Genomic DNA, 21715 nt, shown 5'->3' on the forward strand with positions numbered 1-21715 from the left:
TGAAAGGGTACCTTCCTGGGTATATATACAGGACCCTCAATTGTAATCTCATCATCTCATTAATTCTTTTATATATAAATATACAATTACTTGTCCTACAATGGATGTCCTTGTCTTCGAAGTATTCTGAAGATTATTCCTTTGCATATAGGAACCTTGTTCGTTACAATGGTATCAGAGTTGTTCTATCCTCTGTTTGCTCAACCATTGCATAGAGCCAGTCTGATCCAGTTTTTGGCCATCAACCTTGTGTCAACCTTTTTGTGTCAAATTGAAGCGTTTCGCTATAGAAGTTTTGGAGTTTCTTCGTCCGCTGATTTCGTCAAAGACCCTTGGCCATTTAAAAAAACAAAATAAAATGAATAAATAAAAGAAAAAGAAAAAAAAGGAAAAGAAAAACATCTTTGGCCATTAAAAAAACAAAAGAGGAAACATTTGAAAATAAAAGGTATTTAAAAAAAAAGGGAGAGAATATATAGATATAAAAAAAATTAAAATAAAAAATATAGTAAAACAAAATAGAAAATAAATAAACAAGAGGAAGAAAAAGAAAAGAGAGTCAATATATATTATAAATTAAAACCAAAAAAAAATATACACAACAAAAAAAAATTATAATCAAACACAAAAAAGCGGAAGCAAGGAAAGCGAACAACTGTCGCCATCCATCTACAACCTGTCGTCGTCGTGCCACAACTGCTTCCGCATACATCTGCCATAAAAATAGTCCATTCATTAGGTCCTAGGAAAACCGCATAGCGACACGCCACTACCACGGGTGTATAGCAACAAACAAGCCGCACTATTACAGCGACTTGGTCTACTGACGATATAAACCAACATTTGTTGCCCTGCCTACTGCCTGTGCGTAGGCGTCCAGCCCGACACCTTCTCCACCCCAGCTGTTTTTTTAACCGTCAGTTATCACTGTCCACCATCCGCACATGTTCCCAACTCTGCCTGTCGCATCCTCCTGCCCGACCATCCCCTACCTCCCATCAAACGTGTTGCTAGTCTCCTAACAATCCCCCTTTGTTGTTGATCGTTGTTTCATGTATCATCGCTTCCCATTACACTCTGCAGGTCCAACATCTCATATTTGTCACCAACCTTGTTGACTAAACCATCGCCGACTACCGCCTTAGTCCCAACACCCTCTACCCGTTCTCAAATTCGCCACCACACCTTCTCCGTCGCCGTTTCTTTTGACCCCCGAACATTGCACCCTGCCTCCTGCCTTTTCGTTCATGGCTCTTCACTATAGTCACAAAATTATATAATTATAAATCTTAATTACCAACTTATATAATTATAATTATAGTATACAATTTTATAATTATAAGGTTTTATAATTATTAAATTATATATTTTATAATTATATTATATAGTTATAATTATAAGTTCTAAAATTATTAAAATACTTATAATTTATAATTATATAAACAATTTGATTTGAAAAAAAAAACTAATTCAATTCAAAAGTTCCAATCAAATTTATTAAGGAAATTTTAAACGAAAGATGAACTCCATGAATAAATCAACATTTTGTACTAAATGTCCATTTTGTCTAAACGAAATTGGATATATATATATATATATATACTAAATGTCCATTTTGTCTAAACGAAATTGGATATATATATATATATATATATATTCCAATAGGTTGCAAATTAAGTTGTCCAGCGTGTGGAAGATTATTTAGTATGGAAGAGCATCAAGGTAATACACGGACACAAATAAAAAGATTAGAGGAAGAATTGGCAAAACTTCAACAACAAAAATGAGGCATCAGAAAAGAAATATAAGGGTCTCGAAGATCGATTTTACGAAGAATCGACAGAAAGTAACAAAGAGATTGGGTGTCTAAGAGATCATAGTCAAAAATTAATTGAGAAGGTCAAGAAGTCCAAAACTACAAAGAAAAAATTAGCAGAAGAAAAAGAATGTCTCGAGAAGAAATTCAACAAGAATCTATTGGAAAAGGAGGAAGAAAAATTGTGTTTAAAAACCCTTAATCAAAGGTTATTAGAACAAATCAAAAATTTAAAAGATTAGAAAGATATTAAGAATAAAGTCAACAATCCAGAAAGCAAAGAGCTTCTACGTCTACAGTCTAAGGAATCATAACCAAGCCCTTCTTATGTAAATAAAGAAGCTTAAAAGTGACAAGAAGTCACTAAATGCCAAGTTAAAACAACTTACTCAAGAAGAAGTATTGAAATCTCCATTCGTAACATTCCAAGTCAAAGATAAAGGAACAAATACCGATCTAGTAAATATCACAACTCAAGAAGTGGATAAATCAGTTGAAGTGAAGACATACTCAGAAGTTGCAGTCCAAACAACAAAAATTTCAAGTGACGATCTCACAAATAATCAAGCAATTTCTGAACCTGAAAGATCAGATATCCCCAATAAAACAAGAAATCACCACAAACAAATTAAGGCGAGATCAATCTGCATGAACTGCTTGTCGACATCCAAATCACAAGAGCAGACAACTAAGTCAGTCTACATATTTGAACCATTCAGAACGAAAGCAATAGATTTATGTTCCAAGGAATATTGAAGTTTGCAGAATCCAGTCCTATGATAATAATCAATTACAAAATTCTAGTGATCGAAAGATTCCACAAAAGATTAATCTAGAATGGTCATATCCATTCTCAGTCCAACAATTTTGTTTATCACTCAGAATATCATATCGTCTTGTATCTACGAAGATGAAAGTTCTGAGATGAGAAGATATTCGAAACAGGAAAAGGGATCAAGCCTTTTTATCAGTAAGCTTTGTGGACAAATCTTTTTGAAGAGGAAGGCAATGTTTTGAATATAATTTATAGAAAAATAATCAAAAATAGCGTAAACAATAATAATCATAATTAAGAATTAATTAGCTAGTGATTAGTTAATGAAAAGGCATGTCTCGAAAGACATGGCCATTCGTGAAAGGGTACCTGCCTGAGTTTATATACAAGACCCTCAGTGGTAATCTTATCATCTCATCAATTCTTTTATATATACTCAATATACAATTACTTGTTCTACAATGGATGTCCATGTCTTCAAAGTATTCTGAAGATTATTCTATTGCATATACGAACCTTGTTCATTACAAATTTTCAGCCTCCTTAGTGAATTTGGCCTTCTTGCTTATGGAAGATTTGGAATCTATGAATGCATTTTGATATTTGGAGTTGATTTGCTTATCTTTGGATTTATTCTTTAGATCTATGGATGAAATCTTTGCATGTTATCTTGTAAGTGTACCCAATTGTTGAATATCTAGTTTTTATGTCTAATGTATGGAATATTGTTGATTATAGGTTATGCAAATTGTGACCTGATTTATTGATGATATATTGAATGTTATGTAGACAATCTATTTCAATGCATTATTCATACATAAAACGGATTTTCGATTGGTGAACTCTTATAGCTCTCCCATGAAAAATCCATTTTCCATTGTATAGGTAAATGCTTGAGGTTTGTTGCTAGGGCATCAAATTCTTGGCCTCCTTGAAAAGTTTTTAGCTGATTTATCACATCATAGACTCCATACTCCCAAGGGACAAGGGATTGGTCCATCTTGCTGGTGATCATACTTCTCTTTTATCCATAAATTCTCTTTCTCCAATTTGGCCCCTTCAAGGCCAAGCTTGCTAAGTAGGGCTTTGAATGAATCCCTAGGCAAGGTGAGCTTGTGGGATTAGAGAGCCTAAACATCAAGGGGAATGCATTAGCCACAAAATATATCCTTTTGGTGGGCATCCACTTCAATCTTGTCCATAAATTTTCTTGCCCTAGTTGTTTTCACTAAGGAGAACCTTAGTTTAGTCTTGCTTCAACTTAGGGGCTTCTTTGAAGGTTTCATGAACCATAGTCTTGCTAATATACATTGTTGGAAACCTTTTCTCCTAGCCTTGACCTTTGGTTACTCCATCACTCAACTTATTAATCAAACCCTATGTCTTGTGCCTCATCAAGTAGGCCTCCATCAAGAAAACAAATTGCCTCATATTGGAGCCATGAACCTAAGTTATGACTTTCTTGTAGGAATCCTCATTGTTCCACCTTGTACCCTAACCTTAGAATACCAATTAGGTGACCTTCTGACATACTGATACTCCTCCCATCAGTGAAAATCCGTAAAGAGAAGAGGGTTTTGGTTGTGGTGACAATGGGCCACTACCGCATTGTCATCACTTGGTGTAGTTTTACCCTTGATCTCCAAGGCCTGCTAGATTTTGTGGCAACAAGGTGCAAGTGGTAGGCATTATGGTTTAGTGTTTACTCCAAGAAAGGAGTCATAGTCTTATACTAGAATATAAAAAACCATCATCCATGAATGCCTCTATAACGAAAGAACTTAGCAGCATGAGTTACCTTCCCTTGCCTTTGTTTCTCCCAAGCCCCCCTTATTTTCACTTTTCTTTATTTGATTTGGCTTGTTTAACAATCTTCATTATTACCATATTGCCATGTCCCCATTCTTATTTTCCTCTATAGTATAGCCAAGGTGGATCTCCAGGGCACAAGATGGCCAGGTCAAGGGAGTAGGATTATGTCATCGGGGGTCTTGGAAGAGTTTTGAGTGATTTTTATGGGATCTGATGGCATTCGCTTGCCAAATACCATCATCTGCACAGTTTTCTTTTTGTTCTATTGAATTCCGACAACTTCCAAAAAAATGAAGTTATTAATGGGCCTAACTTACTTAATTACGCTTGAGGTGGCACTCTGGGAGGGATATTTGATGAAATACCTCAGTTTAATAGTTCGTTGGAACTAGAACGAGAAGATCTACAGGATGGGATGCTTAGAAGTGACTTCTAATAGTCAAAGAGAGGTGGGCAGTTGACCATTTTCCCAGATTAAAAAATGACTTTAATTAGTCGTTTAATTAAAAGGGGAAAATAATTAATTGGAGGAAAAAGCCCAAAAGTGACTTAAGTGAAATAAAATAAAAATTAAAAGGTCACTTAAGATAAAGTCAATGGAGGAGCTTCTAGAATAATAATAAAATAAGATGCTTCTAGAGGCTTGGAGATCTATCTATGGAGTCTTTAAAAGGAGGAGGAAGAGATCATTTGGGACATCCTTGAGTTGAGTATTTTTCTTGTGGAGAGGTTTGGAGAACCAAGAGTTCCCAACTTCAGCAGTAGCCCCAGGATAGAAACCCTCGGGTGATTCAGCGAGAGTGGGCGAATAACCATCTCTCCCCTTGGTGAACTCATTCGGAATTCACAAGTTGTATTCAACAGTTCAATATTTTGGAGGCCAACTGCAGCATTATGTGATATCTTTAGGCCATTACCTCAGTCATATCACTATGTCTTGCATCAGCATATTTTCGTATTAATAAAATAAGGTTGAGATTCTCTACATATTATTTTGTTTATTTTCAGTTGCAAAATATATTTCTAGTTGTTGTTGATTTTGTGGTTTAAAATTGTGCACATTGTTTATTTAAATTAACTGCAAATTTTTTGGAGCAATTTTCTGCAAAATTTATATTTGGGACATCACAATGGTATCAAAGTCAGTTTTCTTGCTAGCCTGAGGGTTTTATTGCAAATCAATTCATGGGATATTTTGAAGCCAAGTTCGAGGGTTTATTCTAAATGTGTCAGGGAAGCCACATCGTTGCTGAAGAAATCTTCAGGGCATGTTAGACAAATTGACTTGGCATTAAATATTTTACAAAAGCAACACATGAATAATAATCCATCGACGATTTGAGAGGCCAAGGTCTGATTAATTTCATGAGTTGGTCAAATATTGGGCTAAGATAAAGTTAAAAAGGTTTAAATAATAATTTGGCCAAATTTTATTTGTCAAAAATTTAGAAAAGTCGAATTTCATATGGTGGCCAAATTATTTTTACCAAAAGGGGGTCGATTCATAGAGATAAATATTATGAAAAAAGCCATATTGAAATTGCATGAAGGTCGAGGAGGAGGTCTCTTGGACTTTTGTGACTATTGGAGTTCTTATGGTGGATCATCTTGAATCGAAAAATAAACGATGGACCAGGGTTTCGAGTTGCAGAGGGAGTTTTCATCCATGGAGGGAAGCCCAGGAGGGAGATCTCCTCCCTCCTACAAGGAGGTGGTGGCCAACAAGGGCAAGAAGCCCCCAGAAAAAGTCAGACAGGTCTCGGGAGAGGGAACGAGTAACCGGGAAAAGGAGGAAGAAGCTACAAAAATAAAACAGAACAGCAGCACTAAAGACAAGGAGGAAGTTGACAAACAACAGGAAACAAAAAAGAAAAAGAATGAGGGACCTTGTAAACCCAAAGCTGATATAACACCCAGAGTTGTATTAAATAACCCAGCTCTGCAAGCGCACATGGAGCACATGCAAACCTACGCAATCATCTGCAAATTCATGGGACTATGGCCCACAGAAAAAGCTTTACAAACATGGATCAAATACCACTGGAAACCTAAAGGGAGCATTGAGCTACACCTTGGGTCAAAGGGTTTCTTTACCGTGGTATTCACTAGTCTTGAGGATAAAGACAGAGTGTTTGAAGGAGGGCCCTACTTCTATGCTGCAGCAGGTCTCTATATGAGGCCTTGGAAGATGAACTTTGTCCCGGAACGAGAAACGTTCACTTCAGTCCTGGTCTGGGTAAGACTCTATTCTCTACCTCTGGACTACTGGCTACCTGAAGCATTTGCTGCCATAGGCAATAAAATAGGTAAGTTTGTCAAAGCTTCAGAAGCTACCAGAAGGGGAAAATACACTTCCTTTGCTAGGATATGTGTTGAAATGGATCTATCAGGAGCTCTTCCGGATGAAGTTATATTGGAAGTTTTTGATGAAGAATGGGTTCAAATGGTGGACTACAAGCATATCCCGTTCAGATGTCATAGATGCCATGAACATGGCCATCTTCTCAGGGATTGCCCTCTAGGCAAAACAAAGAATAAAAGCAAACCTAATGCAATGAAAGACCCGGACAACTTTCACAAGGTGGTACATAAAGGAAAAGGCAGCAAAAGAGGGCAAAAGCTACAGCAAAAGGAGGGACAACAGGTTAGGCGGAACCAGTTCCAAGTTCTGGAAGAGGAAGAAGAAAGAACAGTAGAAGATCAAGCAACTGAAGGAAGTACGGGAGAGAAGGAAAAAGGTGAAAATAGTGACCAAACACAGGAAAATGATAAGCAGACAGGGACCATGTTGAGTGATATAGAACCAGAGATGGACCAAGAAATGACTCAGAGTGAGATGGAACTGGAGGAAACTGAGCTACAGGAGATCCTGGAAAGAGAGCACCTGGATCTGGAAGGATTCTTAATACAGGGTACTTCTGGTGGGGTAGAATCATTACCTCAGGAGGAGCTCAGTAGAATACAGCAATTATATTTATGGAAAACTTAGGAAAAGGGTTCAGAGGGAGCTAATATCAGAAGCAGGCTGAGTAGCGAAGGAGTGAAAACGTTAAAATCTACTCTGGGTTTAGCACCCAGAAATCCAGGAAAAAAGAGAGGCAAAAAAAAGTAGAATGAGCTACTGATGGAGTGTGGGAAGCTCATGATAGATTCAGGTAAGATGAAAGACCTTACTAGTTACTCCTTCACAAATATTTAATCATGAAGTTTATTTCTTGGAATATTAGGGGACTAGGCAGTAAAAGAAAACAGAGATTGGTTAGCAATAGAATGAAACAGGCGGCTCCAGATATAATTTTTATCCAGGAAACGAAATGCTCCATTCAAAAGTTAAGGCAACTACATAGCAAATGGCTCAGTAGGTTTGAATATCTAGAAGTTAAAGCAGAGAATACAGCAGGAGGTATTCTCACTCTTTGGAACCCGCAAAGAATTGAAATAATTGATGCAGAGGCTGCAAGGAACTATTTATCAGTAGTAATTCAGCCTGTAGGGGATAGGAGTACCTATCTAGTCACGAATGTGTATGGCCCTCAAAGGATAGAGGAGAAACTCAGGCTAACAGATTCCCTTGAGAATCTCAGGGAGAGACATGCCGAAATACCCTGGATCTTGGGAGGGGATTTCAATATGATAAAATCACTTTCGGAAAAAGAAAAAAAAGGGGGAACTAGAGCACTTAGTAAAGATTCTTTAGCATTTCAAATCTTTTCAGAGAATATGAAACTAGTGGATGTGGAGACCAACAATGGCCTCTTCACTTGGAATAACAAGAGAGGTGGGGAGTCTCAGGTAGCATCCAAGTTAGATAGATTCATTATCTCTGAGGATCTAATGCTACTAGAAAAGGAAATAGCAGCAAGTGTTCTTCCTGTTGGAGGCTCAGACCACTGGCCAATTCAAATGGTGATCCAGGGTATAGGTACCCCCCGAAACAGACCTTTCAGATTTGAAAATATTTGGCTTTCACACCCAGATTTCATCAGCAATATTGGAAAATGGTGGGTAGAAGATCTTCAGATTCAGGGAACCAGAATGTTCATGCTTCATAAAAGATTAAAGCACATAAAAATGAGGCTCAAGGAATGGAATAAGAAAGAGTTTGGCAATATCTTTGTGGAAAAGAAATCAATCGAAATCAAAATGCAGATACTCAACCAAGCTATGATCTTGAAAGGTTTCGATAAAGACAAAAATGATCTAGTGGAGAAACATCACCAAGACTGGGAAAACTTGTGTAAACAAGAGGAAATATTCTGGAGACAAAAATCTAGAGTCCAATGGCTAAAAGAAGGGGAACGTAACACAAAAAATTTTCACAGATCCACCATGGCGAATAGAGCACACAACAAAATTTCTGCAATAAGAAAGGAGGATGGACAACTCCTACAAACTCATGAGGAGATAGAGGCAGAGCTAGTTCAACACTTCCGAGAAATAGCCAGGGAAAGTAATCCAGAAAGAGATCATCACATCAAGGACTTAATAAAGCATATACCTAAGCTGGTGTCTAGAGAGGACAATTTCAACCTCAACCAACCAGTGACTGAAGAGGAGGTCAGTGAAATTCTCAACGAAATGCAGAATGGCAAAGCACCAGGCCCGGATGGCTTCAATGTTGATTTCTTTAAAGCTTGCTGGAATATTGTAAAAATGGATATTTTGAATGTGGTGGAAGACTCCAGGACAAACAGAACTATCTTGAAAGCTCTCAACACCTCCTTCATCTCCCTGATCCCTAAACAGGAAAATGCTCAAACACCAGATAGGTATAGACCCATAGCACTTTGCAATGTGGTATACAAGATTATATCCAAGGTTGTGGCCAACAGACTTAAACCTCTGCTGCCTGCTCTGATTTCAGGGGAACAATCAGGATATGTTGAAGGCAGACAAATTCTGGACAATATTATTCAAGCTCATGAGGTGGTTCACTCTTTAACCAGCACAAGGAGAGCTGGAATGATCCTGGTTCTAGAATAATAATAAAATAAGATGCTTCTAGAGGCTTGGAAATCTATCTATGGAGTCTTTAAAAAGAGGAGGAAGAGATCATTTGGGACATCCTTGAGTTGAGTATTTTTCTTGTGGAGAGGTTTGGAGAACCTGGAGTTCCCAACTTCAGTAGTAGCCCCAGGATAGAAACCCTCGGGTGATTCAGCGAGAGTGGGCAAATAACCATCTCTCCCCTTGGTGAACTCATTCGGAATTCACAAGTTGTATTCAACAGTTCAATATTTTGGAGGCCAACTGCAGCATTATGTGATATCTTTATGAGGCCATTACCTCAGCCATATCATTGTGTCTTGCATCAGCATATTTTCGTATTAATAAAATAAGGTTGAGATTCTCTGCATATTATTTTGTTTATTTTCAGTTGCAAAATATATTTCTAGTTGTTGTTGATTTTGTGGTTTAAAATTGTGCACATTGTTTATTTAAATTAACTGCAAATTTTTTGGAGCAATTTTCTGCAAAATTTATATTTGGGACATCACAGTGGTATCAAAGTCAATTTTCCTGCTAGCCTAAGGGTTTTATTGCAGATCAATTCATGGGATATTTTGAAGCCAAGTTCAAGGGTTTATTCTAAATGTGTCAGGGAAGCCACATCGTTGCTGAAGAAATCTTCAGGCCATGTTAGACAAATTCACTTGGCATTAAATATTTTACAAAAGCAACGCATGAATAATAATCCATCGACGATTTGACAGGTCAAGGTCTGATTAATTTCATGAGTTGGTCAAATATTGGGCTAAGATAAAGTTAAAAAGGTTTAAATAATAATTTGGCCAAATTTTATTTGTCAAAAATTTAGAAAGGTCGAATTTCATATGGTGGCCAAATTATTTTTACCAAAAGGGGGTCGATTCATAAAGATAAATATTATGAAAAAAGCCATATTGAAATTGCATGAAGGTCGTGGAATAATTTTGAAGAGCGGCTACATAGGAAATTTGGAAGAGTCGATTTCTATTCGCATTTGCAGGAAGTCGAAGGCTTTGAGCCGCCAGGAAAGAAGCCAAACCTACCTCATTCATCAATTCTTGAAGGACAGATGTTTCGTGACTCATTGAATCAAAGGGCTGCAACAAAAAGTTTGCTTGTGAAGCTAATGTGGCAACCTAAATTTATAAAATTGATGGTTTTTTTTAAAGGGACCAAATTATTCAACACCCATTTATTTTAAAGCCCATAAGCATTGGAGTTCAATTATTTTCAGCGGGGTTAAATTTGGGGCAAAATTTCATTGTCGTATTTGATGTGAGGACTATATAATTTTCATTTTGTGTTGAACCCAACCAAACTGCGGGTCGAGAGTATCATCAAAAATAAATAAATTATTTGACAAGAAGTCGAATTGTTATGCACCAACAAGGTCGAAGTGTTGAATGGTATATGAGGGTCGAAGGCTTGTACAATTGATATCTTCTTGGGCCACGTTACCTGTAGCAGGCCAGATATGCATTTCATATCTTGCAAAGCGTGGGTACAATGAGGCAATCTTTGTTTCTGAGGACTTATGAGTTTTTCCTAGCTGTTGTGCATATTCTAGACACAAGACAGCCACACTTTGGGTTGTTTCCTAAAATTTGGGCACCATATCCTCGTTGTGGTCGAAGTTGCCACATCTAAGCTATCTCAGGCTCGATTTTTTCTGTTGAAGAAGGATAAAGCATCACGTTATCATTTCTAGAGAAGATTTGTTGTTGAAGGTACGAGTTGCACTTATTATTGAGCATGTAAAGTATCCATGGTTGTAGCAAAAGTTGAAGACTGAGGAGTGGGGTTCAAATTCTTGTAGCCATTATTGTAGACATTCCTCTAGAAACTGAACATTTAATTGAAGATTCGCTACTACGGTTCCAACAAATTTTTACAGAACCTTCATCAAATTCTTGGCTACAACACTTTATACTTTGAGGGTCAAATCACTTCACCAATATTTTAAATGGAGGCTGAAATCATTATTGAAAGGAGCAAATCATTGGACAGGTCTGGAATATCACACTGTATCTGTGGGAGTTTCTCAAGCCTAAAGGTCTCATCTCGGGTCTGTCATTTCCATAAGTTGATCCCTGAAGCAACCTTTGCTAGTTCGAACTTCTTGGACCAGAGAAGATATATATCAGACCCTGAAGACCAATTTTGTGGTCAGTAACGTAGCAGATTCATTGTTTTGGAGACAGATTCATCGTAAAAGGGCTAAACTGATTTGAAGTGCCACAATGTGTTCTCACTTCCTTCAACAACTAGAGCAATTTCTAGTTAGTTGTTTGAAGCTTAGCATGGAACATTACAGTATGTTGTTCTGAGACGAAGTGTGTTATATTGTTGCCATTTGTGCTAGATCCTATATGCTATTGAGATACTATGTATGAATGCTACTATCAAAGCCTTATAATAATTGAGTGAGCAAGCTAAAACATGGATAAAACCTTCATAAATTCCCTTAAGAAATTAGCAATAGCAAACGATAGACCCTTTTCAAAGGGGATGTGTACTATTCATCAGCAAGAGCAGCCACAAGAAGAGCATATGATGGGACACAAAATATTTTCACTTGGGACAGATTTGAAACACGAGGGTCACAATGAAAGCACTTTTCAAACTAGACGAACTAGATTCATGTAATGTCCCTTCCTAGATTAATTTGTCACAGGTTCATTCTCCACAATTTTGACATTTTTGGAGGCCATGGAACCCATGGAAAAAGGGCGTTGTAATGTTTGGTTAATGAAGCGTGGGGGCCACCCACATGAAGAAACACGCATTTGCCTAAGGAAAAAGTTCGAATAGCCACGGAGGCAAGTCGAAAGGCTAGATGGAGGGGCCCACATGGGGAAAGAAGGCCCACGAATTATAGATAAAGGAGGCTTAGCCTCAGTTGTTATCATTTTGCCTATCAAACTCACTTCCACTTGTTTAGCAGAGAGTTTTCCAAGCGTAGAACTCACCCTTTCTTCAGTGGACCCCGAGTACCACCCTAGTGAGGTTCCATTCTACCATTTTGGAGGAGTGTTGGAGAGGATTCAAAGCATAACACTCAGCCATTACTCAGCTAGTGCATATTCCAGGAGGACGCAGGAAGGGAATACGTGGGAGTTGTTTCAGGGGTCTTCTAGGGTGCAATTGCCGAGAGAATTTTGGTAAAGGAGTTTCAGTGGGACACTAGCCTTTGGGAGAAGTTTTGGAGCAAGAGCTTGCTACTTGAGAGTAGTACGACTTGCAGCATTTAGGGCCAACATAGAAGCCTCCCACTGGGCACACGTGGGAGTTTGTGGGTCAAGTTGTGGGGCAAGCATTTGCTGGAAGAGATAAGGAGAACTTTGGGGAAGTGTATCTCATCATTTTGGAGTGATTTGGAGGGCTTTTACTGGAGTTGCAGGCAAGCCGTACTTTCCAGCAGTTGGAGGAGGACGTGGTACTTGGAGGCCGAATTTTTGGGGTCAAAACCAGGCCAAACCCTTTCTGGGTTTTGGTGGGTTTTGTTTGAGGAGCTTGGGGTTAATTTGGTGGAATTTTCTGAGCACCAGAGGTGGGGTTTCTAGCAGCATCTTTCCAGCAGACAACGCAATTTTACTGGGGCAACGCAAGGCATCATTGTAGCAGTTGATTCTACCATCTGGGCCTGTCATTTTATCACCTGGGCTTTGTCACACTTGCCATTGAGGCAAGCCCAAGTGCACTTCTTCCACATTGTTGTACTATTGCTCCCATATCTTAATAAAATGGCTCAATTGGTTATCATTTCTGGTCTCTACATGGGTGTGCATTGAATGTTTAAATTTTCTGGTGTTGTATTTATTGTTTGCTTTGCATATCACTGTTTTTCCTAGTTTGGGACATTACAATTCACTCATTTCAAAGGTGGGTCAATCAAATGGGAAGAAGCTAGGTTGGGCTCTAAAACCAAGCATGCTTTCCCTAATAAAACCCAAGTTCATGGAGTACCGTTGTGAAGGGGTCAAACTTCTTGTTGCATTTTGTCTTAGTAACATCGTGAGGCTGGCCACACTTATACCCCCTTACAATGATAATATTATGAGGTGAGTTTCACACTGATAGTAGAGACCTTTCAAGATTTGGATAACATTGTGGGTCCTACCTTTGGGAAAAAGCTCGAGATTCTAGAAGTCATGGGTTAGATCTTATGACCTCATGTTTAAGTTAGAGTGTGATGACTTGATTCTCCAAACATTTCAATGCTTCTTCAACATTAGGAAACATCATCCTGACACACTCAAAACACATATGTAGTCCATTTTGTCTTCATGCATGGGAGGTTGTGATGCCATTTGCAGGGGCTTACAGTCTAGATTGTTGGCCATTTGGAGGAGAGAACAATCAGTCTCACCTATTTCTTATGAACTAGCCGAAAGGTTGGTTGAGCAGAATATTGGTATGTCTAGGAGACGATTGACCCAAGAGGAGTTGCAAAGGATTGGTTATGATCAACCATGCAGCAAGAATGAGTTGAGGAGGAAGGGTCTTTGTTTCATCTACAAGGAACCTTGGGGACCTAACCACTCATGCTTGAGTGACATAGAGGCGATGACAGAGTTAGAGCAAAAGGAGGTTCCTTTTGACATTCAAGATGAGGATTCTTCTTTGGATGAGTCCATGGGTTCATACGAGGATGCCTCTGAGGAGCATGAGCAGTCATGTGGAGTTGTTGACAACAGACCAAATTTATATTTCGGTGTGTATAGTGAGCAATCAATGGACTGTATGGTAGACATTCAAGGTGATGAATCACCAGTGATGATTCAGCATGAGAAGCATATGGTGGAGCATGAGTTAGCTGAGGAGGATGATATGCACAATATGCATGATGAGCCTTTTGTAGAGAGCTAGTTGGAGGTTCATGTTGAGCCCATGATAGAGGAGGATGAGTAGCCATCTTTTGGACCAGCCATTGATGAGGAGCAAACATATGCATAGATAACTAGCAGAATTGTAGTACTTGGAGACACTTGTTGTCAAGAGGTGTTGGGGTCTAACAAGATAGTTTTGTAGGGGATTGGTAGATTGGAGGAGCATGGAGTTTTCAGTCAGATGAGGGAGGATATTTTGGAGATGGTGGTGCATCCATCTTTGGGCCTACCCACTTATGAGGTGCAGATAGATGCATAGGCAGTTGGGAGAGCTACAGTACTTTCAGTGAGAAGCCCTCTCCAGGAGTACATAGACAGGGCTTGCAACACAGCTTGCCCACTTTTTCCCATTATAGGGAGAGGGGCAGGATTTCTTGGACAAATCTTGTTGGTGGACCGGATAGAGCACCATGAGATGAGCATGGACCAGTGGCAACATAGTAGACTTGTTCCATACATAGGTGTCCATGCATTCAATTCTTTCCACATGATAGATTGGCAGGAGATTATGAGTTCGTACCCTATTTATGGAGTGATATTTCTAATCAGGGACATCGTGCAGCATGAGCCCTTAGATGTGAGGGATACTGCATGTTTCAGTCGGCAGAGGGATGTTGGCTGACAGTCCATTAGCATGTCAATTGCACTAGCCCAAAATCTGCATAATGGGATTGACCTTGGTCTGTGCCAAGGGTTGGACTCTAGAGAGGTGATGAGTTGGTATTCTACTAGTGGAGTAGCATCTATGGTCAGAGACCGAGCATATTCAGACCCATGGGACTTAGGCGATGATCGGACATGGTGGCATTGTGATCCAAGTGGTTCTACTGGTAGAGGTTGAGTAAGAGATGAGCTTGGGATCCAGGTATTAAGGGATCCAGTCATGTTTGGAATTTGGATTTCTTGGAGACATGATGTAGACCAGTGGTTCATATGGGATCCTACTATCAGTTTGCAGATGCCTCTATAGTGGACACGTGCAGATTGCTCAAGGGCAAGCAATCTTGGGGTAGGAGGATTTGTCATGTCTCCATTCATATTTTCCTCTATAGCACAACCAAGGTGGATCTCCAGGGCACGGGATGGCCAAGTCAGGGGAACAGGATTATGTCATCAGTGGTCTCGGAGGAGTTTTGAGGGATTTTTATAGGATCTGATGGCCTTCACTTGGAAAATACCATCATCCGCACAGTTTTCCTTTCGTTCCATTGCATTCTGACAACTTTCAAAAAGCATAGTTATCAATGAGCTTAATTTAATTAATTATGCTTGAGGTGGCATTCCGGGAGGGATATTTGATGGAATACCTTAGTGTAATAGTTCTTTGGAACCGGAACGAGAAGATATATAGGATGGGATGCTTAGAAGTGACTTCCAATGGTCAGAGAGAGTATGGAGGGTGGTTGACTATTTTCCCAAATTAAGAAATGACTTTAATTTTTCATTTAATTAAAAGGGGAAAAATAGTTAATTGGAGTAAAAAGGCCAAAAGTGACTTAAGTGAAATAAAAATTAAAATTAAAAAGTCACTTAAGATAAAGTCAATGGAGGAGCTTCTAGAATAATAATAAAATAAGATGCTTCTAGAGGCTTGGAGATCTATCTATGGAGTGTTTAAAAGGATGAGGAGATCATTTGGGACATCCTTGAGTTGAGTATTTTTCTTGTGGAGAGGTTTGGAGAACTGGGAGTTCCTAGCTTCAATAGTAGCCCCAGGATGGAAACCCTCGAGTGATTTAGCAAGAGTGGGCTGTTGGACACCTAATCCTCAATGGGTTAGTGTGGAAGCCGAATGGACAAAAGGAGTCCAAGAGGCCTTGGGATGTGGAACCCAACAGTCAGATATTGTACTATAAATGTAAATCATTTGTTAATAAAAATTGCACTCTCATGTTTATCTTTCATATTGTTCTGGCTGCCCATGTGTGTTTAACATGGTATCAGAGCGGGTACCTTCCTGACCTGTCCAATCTCATATTTTAGCCACTTGTTTTGTGGCCTCTCTATGCATATTCGGAAGAGCGTTTCTGAGCGAGCGAACATCTCGCGTTGTGTGCATACTATGCTGAACACTACTCTGTCCTGATGATCTGACATTCTGGATCCTCTGTTATCTATTTTTGAGTTGGGCTCTCTCCATACAATCTGCCTGCAAAAGCATTGTGAGTTCAATTATCTTTGGTACGCTTTGTTGGATTCCCTGGCAGCATCGAAAAAAAAAAACGCTCCTTCCTGCTCAAACCTGCCATCAAATCTGTCACCACTGCCCTTGAAGGAACCGCCATTGCCCTTGAAGGAACCGTTACAGTCTTTCTATGTACCGGTGTCACTGGTATATTCCTGGTTATAACATTCAGTTTTGTCAGCGATGTCAGGCCAGTGTTGTATTGCAAGGCACAAGCAAATCACATTATTAAGGGCTGTTTGAGACCGAACGTTACAACTGGACTGCTCTGGCAAGGTCAGCTGCTCGTTCTGCATATAATCTCGGCATCATATGCATGTTATATTCCCTGCCTGAACATTGGCCCAAACGTTGTTAGGTAAACGACTCATCTCCACCCATATTCGATGAACAGTCGGTCTCCATATATCCGCTGCATACGTTCTGTATCACTAGCATGGAATGTTGTGTATTATTGGCGTGAATATTGTGGTGTTGAATGCTACTAAATGCACAGCGGAATCACACACTGCTCCTCTGCATTTATCTGTCCCCAACAGTCACACATTTTATGAATCCATAGCACCATTCTGCTCGCAGCAATTCCGTCTCCCCACAGTCAGCCCTACGAACAGTCGACCCTCCGTATAGCAGCCTTTCGACCCTCCATTGGCTCAGTGGTATCGTCTCCGAATGGCGTTCTGCTGATTAATTTTCCTGGATAGAAGTTATGGAGTCACGCCAAAGGGATCTCTTTTCCGGGATCTGTTAGCTGGTGGTGGCGGCAGAGTGCCTTGAGCCACTAAAACTCCTGCCGTTTTAGCGGTTGAGTGCGTAAATGCTCCTTACCTACTTCAAGTTTAGTCATCGTGTCACTGCCGTGTGTTGAATATCCAGTGTATCTCGAGGATATATACATTGTATATCGATATTCTGAAACCCACACTGCTGTATCTTTGCTGCTGCTTGCCGCTCAAAATAGAGTCTCTTGGCGCCGTCTGTGGGAAGCCTAGCATTCTTGCGAAGCAAGAAACGACGCTGTCTTTCAGAACTGATCGGGAAAATCAACGGAAGTGAAGCAGGAAGCTGCACGAGCTGCTGCAAGGACTGCTCTTTAAAAACAACTCAACATGAAAGCTATGCCTGTTCTAGAGTTTGTCCACGGTACCTTAAGTTCTAATGAGCAGTGACTGTTGCATGGATTAAGGGATATGGGGTCAATATCTGGTTACTTGCTATAATCTATGCTATTGCGGCTTGCCCTGGGTCCTATGTTTTTTGGTACAAACCTCTAAATGGTGTTCTCACGCTTCCTATGCACTTTGAAAGCCCCTCCTCGGAGTTGATGCAGTCGCTGTCATTGAAGAGAATATACCAACACCTGAATTCCCAGATTTCTTTGGTGATGCTTTGGAATTAGCCAAGTGTTGTTTGCTGTCAGAATTGGCCTCGTCAGCTGCACCCAAGTCATCCTCATGACTATCTGATTGAACATCAGCATCTTCACCATTGATGTGATCTTCACCATTGATATGATCCTCACTCTTCATGGATGATTGATTCAAGCCCACACTGAAATCTGCAGAAACCTGCTGGACTTTGAGAATTTTCCAAACTCCTTCGCACAAGCTGTCAAGGGGGCGAAGATTTCTCCTCAAACGAAGCCCAGCTGACTTATTTCCTGTATATGTTTGAAATGATTCTTGCTCATTTTCATTAATCACCTTACACATCTCGTTGTAAAGTCTAGCTAATTCCAGGCGATTTGAATCATTATCAAAAGCATGTGTTGACACCTCTTCTGGATCTGGAATCAAAACTTTGGGTCAACTTTCAGCAGAAACGCATAAATATCAACCTAGAGCTGATAGAGCAGAAAAAGCAGTGCTACCAATTTCTGCCAGTGGTTGATTTACAGGGCTTGGTACATGTGCATCTCTAGCCTCTTGCTCAGGTTCTTCATTGATAGACTCAAATTCCTTCTGCTCTGCAATTATTGACTCCTTATGGTATTCAGCATTCAGTGCTTTTTCTAGAAGTGATACCCTCTTTCTAATAAACTCAAGGAGCCTCTTTTGTACATCTCTTAATTGGGCAAGAAGACTCTCTGAAGATCCAGCTTGAGGCAGCTGGCTTCTCTTCTCAGTTGCCAATGTTGCTACCACTTCACCAACACCTGCAACATCACAAGCACGTTCTACAGAAGGTAACCTCACTTGACCTTCTACCATGCTGCTACAGCCATCTTCCTGTATATGGGAACCCTTGTTTTCTATAGCAGAAGAGACTCCAGCATTTTTATATAATGGATCTCCCACGGTAGATATATTTAAGGGTGGTATTCAATTATTCGAGATAAAATGGGAATTTTCCCTGGTTTTTAAAAGCTACAGTTGCTTGTAGTCATCTGAATGTTATCATCAACCAGAGTTATCGACCGAGAAGACTACCTGAACAAGAAACAATCAAGAGAAAATGGGCGTTGATGAGTAATAGTATATTTTGAAGGAGTCAAAAGCACTATTGGGCAGAAGTCTGGTTGGGAGATCCTTCACTGTGCATTCAAATCCTACTTTAATTTATGGTGATGTGTTAATTGATTTCCATGTAAAATGCATTAAAATAATTCTGTTGTGCGTTCTCTTTTGGAGGTTGAGCGTTGGAGTCACTGATCATATATGTGCATCTATTGAATATTGTGCATACACATTCGATGCAATGAAATTATATGTAATATGGAATATAGTTAGTGCAGCTTTATGACTTGTGATGGGTATGCGTTGATATTAAATGCCCATGACATGGTGTTCTAATAGCCATCATTTCTGAAGGAGTACTTGAAGGATCCAAGCAAGTTTGCAGTTGTTGCTGCCCCAATTGTGGCATTATCCATTATAGTTTCTGTCTACATATATATGCATTGATTCCCTGATTCATTTGCTGCACATTTATACAAAATATTGTTGTGTATTGTGATCAGTTTTTAAGGTGTAAATCTGACATTGAAGAAAAATGGCCAGAATCAGTGAAGTATTAGAGTTCATGAAAACTCTCATACAATCTCGTGTTGATGACACATTACAAATCAGCATAGGATCTCTCTCAGAAATTCAGACATGTCTACAAAATGCACAGGAAAAGATTGATTTTTTGCAGCTTGAATCTCAGCTACAACAAGAAGAATTAAAACAGAGGAATCATCATTCTGGACATGTTTCTGTTCAGAACATTGAGACTGCAATCCATCAGCAGCAAGTCAATAATGTTACAGTTCATTCAGATTTAGTACCCAATAAAGCAACAGTTGTACATGCACATGCAGAAACTCAGTCTGCACTTCCCAAGCCCATCATCAGACCTTGGGAACAGCTTGTCCACAACAAGCACAGAACTGGTCTTGGATATGACAAGGACTTGTCCTTTCATATTCCAGACTACGCCAAGCGCATTCAGTTTCAGAGTGCTGGATTCATTCATGACAGTTCACCTGCTCCTCATGACAGTTTAACTTCAGCTGATCCAGACTCTGCCTCTCTTCCACAGCAACAACAACAACCACAGATTGTAAAATGCCAACACTGTGACCGAGTTGGCCATCTGAAAGATCACTGTTTTGATCTTCATCCATGTAAGCATTGTCATAAAACCAGTCATTCTTCACACAGATGCTTCAAAAACAAACGTCCTGCAAGAACAAAGATTCATCTTGGATGGATCGCTTCTTGGCAATGGGCATCAACAGCCAAGAAGATATTCCAAACACATGTCAGAACTTGTTCCAGAGTATTGAACAGTCTTGCAGTTGAGTTTTCTCCATCATCTCACCTTGTATCTGACAGGGGGGGAAATGATGGTCATCTACAAGCTTCAAAGTCACATCAAGCGAGCCTGAGCCACAACCTGCCACACCAGTTTCAGAGTTGTAGCCAGAGACAAATATGCCCGTGAACATGCCTTCAGTTGGCAATCTGGGACACTTCCTCTAGCAGAAGACTTCAGCTTCTTGCCAGTTTCGGAAGCATTCCAGGAACACAATTGAGAACACTTCCTCTAGCAGAAGACTCCAGCTTCTTGCCAGCTTTGGAAGAGTTCCAGGAATTGCATTAAGCATTCCAGAGTTGTTGGTCATCCTTAAACCATCACAGGATGAGACTTCCCTTTTCAGGTTGAAGTTCTCCCTTTTATGCGGGGTGAGACCTCCCTTTATTGGTTGAAGGTTTCCCTCTTCAAAACAATAGGAGCACTTCCTCTAGCAGAAAACTTCAGTTTCTTGCCAGTTTTGGAAGAGTTCCGGGAACTGCACTAAGCGTTCCAGTGTTGGTGGTCATCCTTAAACCACCACCCTTTATACCAACATTTCATAGAGCACATTCAGCCTAGTGCTGCCATGCATTTTTGCACATTTTGTATTACAGCTCTCTACTTGGACTCATACATAACCCTTCGGATTAAGGGGGGGAATGTTGGACACCTAATCCTCAATGGGTTAGTGTGGAAGCCGAATGGACAAAAGGAGTCCAAGAGGCCTTGGGATGTGGAACCCAACGGTCAGATATTGTACTATAAATGTAAATCATTTGTTAATAAAAATTGCACGCTCATGTTTATCTTTCATATTGTTCTGGCTGCCCATGTGTGTTTAACATGGGCAAATACCCATCTCTCCCCTTGGTAAATTCATTCAAAATTCACAGTTTGTATTCAGCAGTTCAATATTTTGGAGGCCAGCTGTAGATTTATTGGAGATCTTTTTGAGGCCATTACCTCAACCATATCACTGTGTCTTGTATCAACCAGTGTTTTAAAAATCGACCGGTCTGAACCGATAACCAGTCAAACTGGCCGGTTAGCAAGCCCACCGGGTCAAACCGGCTTAAAAACCCGATTTACCCCCTCATTTCACCTTTTTTTTTCCCTAACCGGTCCTAACCGGCCGGTTTGTGGTCAAATCGGTCGATTTTGTCCTAAACCAGCCGCTTTATTGCCAGGGAAACTATAACCCCCACAAAATGCATTTTTGTGAGTTTTGAAGCTAGTTTGAGGGAAATTTGGGGTTGCTTTCCTCCAAAAATACTCCCTCCAAGAAAAACATGCCTACCCTCTCATTTCCTTGACACATCTCAACCCTAACAATGTTGGCAATTAATGGTAATGTTAAATTCTTAAAGTAAAAGTGACATTTCCTTTAATTTTCATTTTCATCCTTTTACTTAAATTTTTAACATTACCATGAAATGACTCAGGATGTTTGAGAGTGGTTTCGACCTCGT

At 39.8% G+C, this 21715-nt stretch overlaps 2 protein-coding genes across 7 annotated transcripts in view; both read right to left on the reverse strand.

Annotated features, from left to right (window-relative positions):
• Positions 1-21715, reverse strand: part of LOC149220304 (putative sodium/metabolite cotransporter BASS5, chloroplastic) — a 311918-nt gene that overhangs the window by 65480 nt on the left and 224723 nt on the right. The window lies entirely within an intron of this gene.
• Positions 17744-18780, reverse strand: LOC149220305 (CHD3-type chromatin-remodeling factor PICKLE-like). Its single transcript, XM_089382785.1, has 2 exons — positions 18304-18780; positions 17744-18252 (listed from the first exon to the last, which is right to left on the reverse strand). The coding sequence occupies exons 1-2, from the start codon at positions 18674-18676 to the stop codon at positions 17759-17761; spliced, it is 867 nt and encodes a 288-aa protein (XP_089238911.1). The 5' UTR covers positions 18677-18780; the 3' UTR covers positions 17744-17758.

Source organism: Pinus tabuliformis, chromosome Q (genome assembly GCF_031772625.1).
Source record: "Pinus tabuliformis cultivar Carrire ecotype Pingquan chromosome Q, CPIR1, whole genome shotgun sequence".
In the NCBI taxonomy this organism is placed as follows: domain Eukaryota; kingdom Viridiplantae; phylum Streptophyta; class Pinopsida; order Pinales; family Pinaceae; genus Pinus; species Pinus tabuliformis.

What these genes read in the sequence shown, in the direction of transcription:
- LOC149220305 (XM_089382785.1), bottom strand. Translation starts at nt 18,676, where the DNA reads ATGGTAGAAGGTCAAGTGAGGTTACCTTCTGTAGAACGTGCTTGTGAT. An exon ending in TTCTGCTCTATCAGCTCTAG is followed by an intron (nt 18,253 to 18,303) that starts GTTGATATTTAT and finishes TTTTGATTCCAG; the next exon opens with ATCCAGAAGAGGTGTCAACA.